General features: G+C 35.5%; 1 protein-coding gene across 1 annotated transcript in view; it reads right to left on the bottom strand.

Moving 5' to 3' along the window:
• Nucleotides 1-12,913, bottom strand: part of EDIL3 (EGF-like repeats and discoidin I-like domains 3) — a 404,766-nt gene that overhangs the window by 168,020 nt on the left and 223,833 nt on the right. Inside the window, exon 5 of the mRNA XM_014531211.1 lies at nucleotides 2,584-2,697. Coding sequence (XP_014386697.1) covers nucleotides 2,584-2,697 — 114 coding nt within the window. The remainder of the gene's footprint in view (nucleotides 1-2,583; nucleotides 2,698-12,913) is intronic.

Here is a 12,913-nt window from a genome sequence, read left to right as displayed (position 1 = left end):
ATCAGAGCATATGATGGGTTAAGGGGAGTACCTCACTATCACATTCATGTTCAAAGAGAAGTCTACATTTAAATATAAATATTATATGAATATAAAACCAAGTCAAAGAAAATCAAGGAATTTCATTAAACACAATATCAAAAACTGATTGAAATACATTAGGCATAAACTGGGGGCACGTATCAAAGTCTATTTCAATACATCCTTCCATAATCAATCAGGTTCTTTCTTCTTTAAGGGTATTTTCAGATGTGGTGACCTCAGCAAAAGTCTCTGATGGGAGGATGGACAGGCTTTAGCTATTCGTTTCAATGTCTAGTTCACATCCAGGTCTCCTTTCATTTTCAACATGCAAGCAAGCAACTTGGTGTCTAGCTGTTCCCTGGTCAGTATGAAGGGAAAGGGGGGGAGGCAAGGCCATATAAATAACTCCAAGTCTTAGGTCTCCTTTTCCAGGACAGGAGGTTGTCTACAACCTCAGACACTACTTCTTAAGGTCACTCAAATAGCGAGGGTTTGACCACCTTGGAGAGGCACTACTTCCTAGGTAGGATTCTCATGACATGTCACTTGAACAATTCTTCCGAAGGTCTCATCCTCTTCTTTCTCCCCTGCCAGGCCTCCTGTGGGACAGAGGTGGCCTTGCCAAACCTGGACATTCTCTTATCCAGGCATAGTTTTAAGATCTGTCAAAGTTCCAGTACTACCTGAAAGCCCTTCATTCTGCCACCAGATATCTGTTTTTGCTGCATGAAAGTCAAGTAGTCGACTACCATCTATTTTTGTTCTTCATCCTATTAATAAAGTGTTCCTTTTCAGACCCCTTAGGGCAGTGGTCGGCAAACTCATTAGTCAACAGAGCCAAATATCAACAGTACAACGATTGAAATTTCTTTTGAGAGCCAATTTTTTTAAACTTAAACTATATAGATAGGTACATTGTTATTAACTTAATTAGGGTACTCCTAAGGCTTAGGAAGAGCCACACTCAAGGGGCCAAAGAGCCGCATTTGGCTTTCGAGCCGCAGTTTGCTGACCACGGCCTTAGGGGGATATTTTTTAGCACAACTTCCAGTGCTGTCTGGGCAGGCATCTTCAAGACACATGAATAAAAGTAAAGAAGGGTGCAAGAACTGTGCCTGGGGTAGGCCAAGGACCAGTTGAAATTAAATTCACCTAATGGCTGGCTAGTTACATGCTTAGTAGGAAGGTCACTAGGATAGTTGGCTATTTGTCTATGATCAACCTGCTTACTCAGACTGCCCTTTCTTTCCATCTGTCTGTGCCTGCAGCATCTTCATCAACTCATGCTCAATGTCTCTCTCCAATAATTTTAAACTTAGAAAAAATTTTCCCAATCCAAGGTATTTCTTTGATATTCAGATTTTTAAAAAAAATTTTAGAACTAGGGTAATGAGCATCCCTAGATCATAATTTTGATTATATATATAACCCAATGAAACTCTTAAATAATTTTCCTTTTTTATTTTATAAATTACAATTGTCAAAGGGGAGGAAGAGAAGGAAAGAGAGAAATAAAATTATTACTATGGCTAAAAAAGCAGCAGTATATATGAGTGTGTGGAGGGGTGTGATAAGAGAGGAGGGGTAGTGTGCTTTTGTATTGATCTTGTTCAACTCTGTTTGAAGAGATATCTCAATTTAGAGGAAAATATTCTGAACTTGGAATCACAAGACCTAATTCTAGATTCTTTCTAGTGCTATTTCTGTCACTAACTGTGAGAGCCTGGGCAAACCACATAGACTTTGTGCCAGTTTCTGCATCTGAATTCCAATCTGCATTTGCCATCTGAATATCTATAGTATTGTGATATCTAATAGTATACACATCAAAGCAGTAGCACTATGAAGTGTGTGTGTGTGTGTGTATATATATATATATATATATATATATATATATCCAACAATTATTGAGCTGTATCATTATTGTTCTCATTAATAAATATTTGTGCCTGATTCTGGTCTCCTCCCATGAGACTATAACTCTGTTACTATCTTTTCCTAGTATTTTGTTTGTTTGTTTGGGGGAATAAAGGGGTGCTTTGTGCTTCTTTGTTAACACTTCAGGTAAATTATTGTTCTAACATTTGATCCATAATCTCAAGACTGTCTTAGGTTTCCAAGAAGAAAAATTGTGTGTAAAATTCCTACTAATATATTGTCCAGCTCCACATGAATCTTCCTTTATCTCTACCTTTTATTTGTGATAGAGGCTATCTGGCCACAGTGTGCTGAATGTATTGTCTAAACCAAAGTAATAACTGTGGTGAAAATTTAGGTCATACACACACTCAAAAGCCAAAATAGTATCCATGAGAGAGATACACTTGGGGTTTGAGGATCTGTTGCCCTACTTTCAGACCACAAGGTGACCACTCCTGTGCCCATCATGCACTGAGACCTATCCTGGAATTTTATAACATTTAAACAACAAATATTAAATATGCCACTTCAATAAATTATGAATTCTGGAAGTAAACTATATTGATGTCAGCTCGGATCCTATAACAAATGCAGGCTATGCAAATAAAACTTTGTATATACATATATATTAATACTTACTGTATTGACAATTTCTTCCCATGAATTCACCTGGGCACTCACAGGAATAGTTTGCAACAAGGTCTGTACATATTCCACCATTTTTGCAAGGCTCAGCTTCACATTCATTTATGTCTGAGGAAAAACAGAAAAAAACATAAGAAGTATAGGATTGGTGAAAAAAATGATTAGTTATGTGTATTAATCATGAGTCAACAATACAAATGCTGCTTAAATTTATTAACAATCAAATGAAATCAAGTTCAAGTGGAACTGAGAATCTAAATGAAAGACCAACAGAACTAAACTAATCTTCAATAAAAAATATAAATATGAATAGTGTAAGGAAATAGTCAGTGTATTCTTAGAATTAAATCAAACAAATTAACTCTGATAGAGGGATGAATTGGTATCACTTACGAGATCTAGAAACTTCCCCTGTAGCAACCACTGCCAATTAACACTGTCTCATTTCATCTTAATTCATTAAAATTCTAACTGACAGAGATGTTTTAGTTTCTAAATAGTTTGCCTTTGATGAATGCGATGAGAAGCAAATTAGAGTTAAAAGCTAAAGCTCATTAAATGCAAAGTATAATAAATGTAAATGATGATCACTTCCTAATCTCATTCAAGGGTTTCTAAAGTTAGGATAACTAAAGAGACTTACCCCTTGATATACCATTATTATACCTGATGTAAAATCATTGGAAATATAAAACACTTAAATTATACTAATTTCCATGCTAATTTTGGACAACAGAAATAATGAGTATGATTTTAAATGAAAAAGTAATAATGACTAATTCCGTCAAATATCAGTCACTAATATTTACCAATCATTCCTTCTAAGCACAGCACCACGCTGGGCTCCTTGGGAACCAGTGAAGTAGTCAAAGGACACACACTGCTTCCATTGCTTTCTCTTCCTGTGATCCACTCCAATGAACTCCCTCTCTGCCTTTCTTCCCACAGCTCTGTTTTTTCCCCCCCAACCTTCTTACCGACCTAAATGGTGTTACTTAGAAATTGTCTATTCACTCGCCTTTCACCCTTTTACCTAGTCAGACTGCGAACTTTACAGATTCAGCTCCTGCTTTGCACTGTTCTTTGTACTTCTGCAAATGCCACACACTATCTGGTGACAACTATTGCCCAATAAATATTTCCTGATAGTTCTAACAAAAGATTAGAAATAGTGGTGCAGACAATGTAAATGTGGTGTGTGTTTTTTTTTAAATTTCAGATGTGTTTTGTGCCTTCTGATACACTACAATGTATCAAAAGGTATTTGTGAAGTCCTGGGTTTTCATAGTACTTAAAACAATATATACCATCATTAAATTACCCCCTCAAGACCAAACAAGGGCAAAATACTAGAAAAGTCTCTATTTGCACTTTGCTTTATCGTTTTCTTCTAAATAGTATTTCCTCCTGGAAGCAAAGTTGTCCACCTCTCATGACAAGTTTACTGTACAAATGTTGGTCTAAATTTCCTTAGGCAGGTGATGACTGACTCTGAAAAAGCGTCCTTTTTGGTTTCTGGTTGACTGTTACAGCTTAAGAGGAAAATCAATTCATGATTGTGTTCAGAAAGTTTCAAAATAATTTAAGTATTTTATATAATCAAATAATAAAATAAAACCAGAATCTGATAGTCTCGAAAAATAGCTGTGTGCTATAGTAAAATACAATAGACTTCTAAATATTTAACACTAAAACTCTCCAGAAATAAAGAAAGAAAGGAAAGAAGGAAGGAGTCATTTGTTTTCTTAGCTGATATAATAGTTAGCTCTTTTTAGTCATATCAACATTTCACTTAGTCTTTATATTAAACTAATGCAAATTATTTTCATTAAATTTTGAAAGTGCACAAGAGTCTCTGTGCTATCTATTTATTTTTCTGCAAGCTCAGTGTAAAGTAAGATGATGTTTGGCAACTTTGGAACATGCCTGATATATCTTTGCTTGATCATATGTGCTAAAATTTGTTTTAGATGAGAATATGTTCATGGCTAAATTAAACTTTCATGTCTTAAAGAGTGCATTGACTTATTTTGTAAATTGCACATGTGATTCTTTTATATACTGATATAGGAGAAATTAAGTATTGATATCTGAAGATCACATAAAGGAAATATAACTTCATTTTGGACTTGAAAGTTTTACTTGGGATTAGTCAGGGCAGGATGAAGATGGTGGTGTATTTCTGAGCAGGAAACCAGGATGAGTCACCACTTTGAAGAGAAATGTCCATGGTGTGACGCCGTGTTCAGGTACAGGAATAGCCCAGTCTGTCTGGAGCAGAGAATGGAAGAGGAGTGCTGGTGACCACATCTGAGGATGCAGACAGGGAGCAGATTATGAAGAACCTTGACTGCTAGCAGAAGGAGCTGCTTTTATCTTGTGGCACTGAAGACCTGGGAACAGATGGAGGGTACTCTCTGCACCCTTGTGCTTTAGAAAGACCTTGTTAAATCGCATGTGGCATGGGCTTAAGAAATGAGTAAAGGAAGGCAGGATGGAGACCCACACAAGATTTGATGTTAATAGAATATATATACATATCATAATAGTAAAAGGCTAATATGCAAATGGCCATCACGCCATGACACCGTAATGACCGAACAGCAGGAGGCTGTGTGCGAGGCAGGTGCTGGTGGGCAGTGGGTGGGGACTTGCGCCTGCCTGGGAGGTGAGGCTGCCTCCCCGCCCAGCACTTGGCCAGGGATGTGAGGCTGCCTCCCTGCCCAGCGCCAGGCGGGGGGACATGATTAGCAATATTAAAATATTTTCTCTAATTAATTCCCTTTTAATGTGCAGAATTTTGTGCACCAGACCACTAGTGTATGTATGTGTGTGTGTGTGTGTGTGTGTGTGTGTGTATATAATTTTCCCCAAAATTCAGCTGATAGCTGAATTTTGAACATGAAATGTATTTTAATAAACACTGCCTTTATAATTATTCAAAGTGTGTGCATTTTTTGGGGGAAACCCCTATATATATATTTTTTTAATATTCACTCAAGGATATGTTGTTTTTCTCCCCATTATTTTTAGAGAGAGAGAGATGTTGTCAGGGAAAAACATTGATCAGTTGCCTCCCATACACCTGAAGCAGGGATCAAACCCGCAACCTAGGTATGTGCCTTGGCAAGGAATTGAACCCACAATCTTTTGGTATATGGGACAGTGCTCCAACCAACTGACCAGGGCACAAGATATATTTTAATTATCAAGTAAGAGGCTCTATGCATTTTCTCATTTTAAGATTGAGTTGAATCATAAGTAAAATAAAACCCAGCTTCTGGTACTTTGATATGTTAATAGAAGGAAGTTTTTACAGTGCATGACATGAGAACAATCAAGCGTTAAAACACATACATTAGGAATATGCAGGCACTCTTGCTCATAGTTTCCTTACATCTTCCAAGACTTTACACAATACATTGTATTTGCACATGTTAATATGAATCTAATCAATTTTTAAACCTTCTGCCTATTCTTCAGGACAGATCTACAATGGCCAACAAAGGAAGTTATAATTAAGAACATCTGATTCTAAAAAAGCAAACAAACACAAACAGTTACATACATGAACATAGGCAAGATAAACTGGAACTACATTGCTGAAGTGAAAATGCTTTATAGTCATATTCAATTTGTGATAAAAAGGGGCCTTTTATTATTTGGGCATTTTTCAATTTTTCTTTAAATTTAAAGAACTACCTTAAATCTAAATTCATAAAAACATAAATGTCATATTAAGTAAGTTATGTTCTTTAATATAGTAGCAAGATATGTACATATTTGGTAACATACAGGCTCAAAGAACAGATGCAAATTACACAGAAGCGGTTATACATTAGTATAATATAGGGATTCTTTCCATGGCAAAGGCTATTTGCACTGTGATTAACACTGCAAGCAATCTAAGTGGAAACAGATCTCAATTTGAATAAATCATGTTTAATTAAAGACTAGATATAAATGTTCACAGAACATAATGTAATGAAATGAAAACTAAACATCTTTGTAATAAATCACATATATTTCTCTTTTTCACAGATTAAGGCATTATCATTTCCAGAAAAAAGTTCACATCTAGCACAAATATACTAGACTATACTAGACTATTTTTATAACTAAGAAAAACTTGACACAGCAGTTCCCAAATAAAATAGAAATTTCCATATTTGGTCATATTTCTAGTTCATGTATTATAAAAATAGCTATCATTTTTTGAGGTCTTTGCTTCTATGATTGCCCAATGAAAATTGTTTTTTTTTTTTAAAAAAAAAACCTAACTGAAAATTGGACTTTATCAACACACCAGCTGAGTCCTGATTTCTCTCTATCAACACATAAAACATTACTGTTCACCGTCTAGTCTGAGACATAGTAACAAGCTAAATCTGGATTTCCAGATGTAAATGCATATACACCTTTTCTTTGAGAGTGGGGGAGAGGAGCAGGGAAGGAAGAAGAAAATAAGATAAAGAAAGACCAGAAGAGATGAGAGAGTAGACAGATGGTCACAACAGAATGAATTTCGTTGAACCAAATAGGTACTCCAGGAGGATTTCCATGCCCTTTGCTCTGTTGTAAACTTGCTACACAGATTTGTTCACTTGTATATGTATAAGTTAGACTCTGTCTTTATCATTATGTCTCAGCCCATTTTCTTCAGATTTGTAAAGGCGTGTTTATAGTCTACCCTCTTTGCCTTGAGTTTTTGCTAACGAATAATTGGTCAGATAGTTTCCATTTCTTTTTTTGTGGTGAGGATATTTAAGATAGATGATCCTAGAAACAGTCAGGTATACAATACAGTATTATTAGCTATAATCACCATAATGGACTTTAGATCCCCCAAACTCGCTAATCTGACAACTAGAATTTTGTACACTGACAAATATTTCCTCATTTCTCTACCCACCACTCTACTCTCTATTTCTCTGAGTTTGTCTTTTTAGATTCCACATATAAGTGAGACCATACTTCGTCTTTCTCTAACTTCACTTCACATAATGTCCCCAAAGTCTATCCAAGTTGTGACAAATGGCAGAATTTTCTTCTTTCTCATGGCTGAACAATATTCTTGTGTGTATGTGTGTGTGTGTGTGTGTGTGTGACATCTTCTTTACCCATTTATCTACTGATGGACAGCTGGTCATTCCATATCTTGTCTATTAAGTATTGCTATGTAAAACAGTATGAACATTACCCCCAAACCAAAATAAAACTACCATATGATCCAGCAATCCAACTTCTGGCTATATAGATTCAAATAAATTGAAAAAAGGATTTCATAAAGATATTGGCTTTGAATATTTTGAGCACTGACGAACATTTAGACCAGGACATCCAATCATTCTTGGGACAGAAATCCACCTAATCTTCTGGTTAATGGAGATAAAGACAACTCAATTCAAACATGAACCTATTTCCCTTTCATCCCCAAGTACATCTAGGCCCCAGGAGCATCAAGAAGGAACAACTGATTCTCAGGCTGAGCAACCTCGCTTTTATACATTAAAAGGATACCATGATAAAGCCTTTTTTTTTTTCCTTTGCAAAGAAATAATTTCTCAACTTCCTGATTCCTTTCCCTTGGGCTATCTTTCCTCCCTGCAATATTGTTATTGACTGTTAATTAGCCAGCAAGAGCTTTTTCAAGAGCCTGCTATATTTGATCCTTAACAACACATCTTCCCTGGGCTCCCCATTAGCTATTAAATATTCTCCAGACCTCCTGTGAGTGATTGCCTTTTAAAATTTGACCTTTTAGTTTTGTTCTTATCTAAATCCTATTGTTTTTCAATTTCTCTCTTAAGGCTGAACAAATTATGATGAATTTCTAGGAATTTTTTCACCCACTTAGATACTGAATTTAATTATGTCATATGCAGAATTATCTACGGGGTTTCCCAGTCATTTCTTGGACCAGTTCAGTATATTTTTAATATTGTGTGCTTGAACTCCCTTTGGACCTGGCATTCTGCTATATTACTAGTAATTCATTTTAAAGTAGCAAATTAAACTCTGCATTCTTTAATCAGAACATATCACACACAAACTTTTTATAATAATTTACTGATAACTTTCATTTACCAAGAATAACAGCATCAAAAACCAAACAAATCCAAGAGGTATCTATCCATCACAACTTTCTAACAGAGATTATACTCTCTTCCAATGTCTATCCTATAATCCTAACATGTAATATCTCAATTTAGATGCAAAAATCTTTTGAGACAAAGAATTGAGACAGAGTCCAATTCTCTAGGATGTTTCTATGTAAAATTACTCTTATAAGACCTTATTTGCCTTAACCAGATATTTGGCTAGTAGGACAAGATAGCTTTTCCAAGGTATGTATAAAGCTAAAACCAGGGGAGATAGCAGGGTTGGGGAGGAGGTAATCAGATAGTGCTTTAACTCAAATATTTAAGGCCTTAACATTTTATAAGTAGAAGCTATATAAAGAACATACAATAGAAGCCAAAAAGAACTGATGTCTCTGGTGAAAATTTTCATTAAAAAAGACATTACCTCAAGAGCATGCAGTATAGTAGCTGCAATAAGTATTTGTCCATTAGTAAGAAAGAACTGGGGATATTAGAGACCTGTGGGATCGTTAACTGTAAAAGTATAGTGAATCCCTTGATTGGGGCAGGTATACCAGACTACTTTTAAAGGGAAGCTATTAAGGAAAACGGAGTTAAAACAAAGCTCCTTTTAAAAGTTAGAACTTTAAAACCATACCAATGACTGATAGAAAAAAAATGATTCTCTTGAAATATGGTGTTGAAATAGAGCTCTATGGATACCCTGAACTATCAGAAAGGTAAACAAATGAGTCCTAAAACAAATTCAGTCTGAAATATTGCTGGAGGAAAAAATGACAAAACTAAAGCTTCCCTACTTCCAGGCACATCATGGGAAGGCAATAATGCTGAGAAAAATAGAAGGCAGCAGGAAAAGAGGAAGACCAAATATGAGATGTATTAACTCTATAAAAGAACCCATAAGCATGAGTTTTCAGGAGCTGAGTAGGCTGTTGAGGACAGGAAATTATGGACATCACTCAGTGATAGGGTTGCTAGGAGATGGAGCTGATTCAATGGCACATAACAACAATGCAAAGGACCCACACCAGAGCTTCTGATTCAAATGGACTTGGATGGAATGAAGGCAGTGCTATTGTTTATATAGTAGTCCAGGTGATTCTAAGTATAACCAGGGTTGATAAACACTGAGTAGAACCTCTGTGTATAAATCCTATCTTCCATCCATCCATCCATCCATCCATCCATCCATCCATCCATCCTTAGTTTATGTGCTAGGTGCTAAGAATGTAAAGATTAATATGTCATGGTCCTTTACTTTTCTCAATGCTCTTGCAGTAAATGGACAAGGAAATAATCATGTACAATGCAAAGTGAAAAAAAGCTCTACTAGGAGAATGAATGCACAGTTTCTCAAAGGAACTCAGTTATCAATAAGTAAGTCAGTCTAGCAGGCTAGAGAATATTGAGTTTTAGAGGAGGAGTCTTGCAGGCTAGGGGAAATGCTTCTAAGTTACCTGGAGTTACAAGTCCTGTTCTGAGAAATCTCACTTTCTATAATTCTATTCAGGAAAGAGATAATTGTGATAAAATATAGTGAAGTATGTTCTAAATACCACTATGCACAAGAGGCACTGTGATCATAGAAGAGGCAGTGCCTCGCCTAGAGGTGATGTGGAAGATTACTTACAGAAGGTGATATTCCATTGGTGCTTAAAGGATTAGCAGGAGTCTTGTAGAGGTGTTAAAAGTAGGAAGGGACATAAAACAACACAATGTTTCCAGAGAAACCTGAGCACTTTTAAATGTCTGGATACTCACAGGGATTATGTGTATAGCACTACTAGGAATGGTGGTTACTAGGAAGTCTGGAACTAGATTTTTATGGCCTTACAAACCAAGATAAGGAGTGTGAACTTTAGTCTTTGGGTACTGGGGAGTGAATAGAGAATTCAAGAAGTGTAATGGGGAGCATAGAATTGAATAAATTTTATTTTCAGAAAGTTCATTCACATACTCTAGAATTTCATTGCTGGTAACATTTTGGGAAAAACAATTCAAAACATCACAAGAAAAAATTATGTTGAGTTCATAATACTCAAATCACATAATATTATGACTATAGCCATGTATCTTCAAGCATTTAGCTTAGTTTGAAATGCATACGGATTTCCTAATATTTAGGGTTGGCATATTCAGCAAATAAAAGTGTATGATGCCTATGCAATATTTTGCTCATATCAATACAAAAATAGTTTATCTGAATTCAGATTTACTTGGAAATCCTGTACTTTACCTGGGAATCCCAATTGAATTGTCAACTAGAATCTGCTTTCTCCATATTTTCTTTCTTGCCTTTTATATAAGCACTTTAATTTTCAGCATATGGTCATGTATTTCATTTTTTATTTTCAGCAGACCCCAAGGAAAATTACCTGCAGTGAAAATCATTATTGGCAAAGGAGTGCTCCTCAGGCTTTTGCTCAAACTAAAATCCGTTGCTTGCATTCTGCAAATTGGTGCATAATCTTTAGAGTTTACTTCTATGCAAGTTTCAATATACAAGTATGAACAAACAACACCTTGGGATGACAACATAACAACGATTAGCACATTTACCCACTTGAACATTATTTAATATGTGCCAAACATTGTTCTAAATGTTTTATATATAACATTATACCCTCTGAGCCAGTTACTGTTATCATAACTGTTTTATAGATGAGGGAATTGAAAATTTACAAAACTTGCCAAGAGTCATGAAGGTGGTAAAAATGAGATTAAAACTTGGATAATTTTTCTCAAGAAGCTTTTCACCAGTACACTAAACCACCACTATGGAAGATTACTACTCCCAATTCACCTTCCCTTCATACTTGCCTTCAAGGTGCCACTCAATGTGCTGGGGACAATAGATAGGGGATAATATATGGTCCTTGATCTCAGAACATTCACAATGCTCTACAGATACTAGCATTGCTGCTCTGGGACAGACTAGTTCTAAAATCTGAGTTTGTAATACTTTTTGCCTTTATTCCACTTAGTATTTTTTCTCAATAACTTAAGTGGTTTAGCTTAATGAGCATCTGTTCTTTTATTCCTGAAATCTACAACGGCTTGTTATTTAGAAAAAGATTTCTTTGGCTCTTACATTTTGCTGTACATGCCTTCTTATTGTACAGAGGACATAAATATATTTTATATCTGTACAATTGAAATTTTTCTTTTTCAGGGGTAACAATTCACATTATTCTAAAATCTTTATATGAAAGATAGCATACATACAAAAAAGATACACCAAACAATGGAGTAAAGTGAATTATCTTTAAAAGACAAACTCAGTAACAACCGCCAAGTTCAAACACAAAATCACTGCCAGCACTCCGACAGCCTTCACATGACCCATCCATACAAAACATCCCCTTCGGCCTCACCAAGGTAACAATCTCCTGCTCACAATTGTAATCACAGCCTCACTCTTCATATAGTTTAGTAGTGTCATTATTTAAATACACATTGTTAAACATTATTGTTTATTCTCTCATGTTTGAACTCTGTAGCAAAAAAATAAATAAACCACAGTCATATCAATTGATGCAGAAAAAGCATTTGACAAAATCCAACACCAATTTTTGATAAAAACTCTCAGCAAGGTGGGAATAGAAGGATCATATCTCAACATAATAAAAGCCATATATGACAACCCCACAGCTAATATCAATGGGCAAAAACTAAAACCATTTCCCTTAAGAACAGGGACAAGACAGGGATGCCCACTCTCACCACTCCTGTCCGACATAGTCCTGGAAGTATTAGCCATTGCGATTAGACAAGAAGAAGAAATAAAAGGCATCCAAATTGGAAAAGAAGAAGTAAAACTGTCCTTATTTGCAGATGACATGATATTGTACATAAAAAACCCTAAAGACTCCATCAAAAAACTATTAGACTTAATAAATGAATTCGACAATGTATTAGGATACAAAATTAACAACAAAAAATCTATGGCATTTCTATACACCAATAGTGAACTTACAGAAAGAGAGACTAAAAAAGCTATCCCATTTACCATCACACCAAAAAAAATTAAGATACCTAGGAATAAACTTAACTAAAGAGGTAAAAGACCCCTACTCAGAAAACTACAGGATGTTGAAAAAAGAGATAGAGGAAGACATAAACAGGTGGAAGAACATACCATATTCATGGATTGGTAGAAACAACATCATTAAAATGTCCATACTACCCAAAGCAATCTATAAATTCAACACACTTCCCAT

Source organism: Myotis brandtii, unplaced genomic scaffold (assembly GCF_000412655.1).
Source record: "Myotis brandtii unplaced genomic scaffold, ASM41265v1 scaffold794, whole genome shotgun sequence".
NCBI classification, from domain to species: Eukaryota; Metazoa; Chordata; class Mammalia; order Chiroptera; family Vespertilionidae; genus Myotis; species Myotis brandtii.
This window is presented reverse-complemented; position numbering and strand designations above follow the sequence as displayed.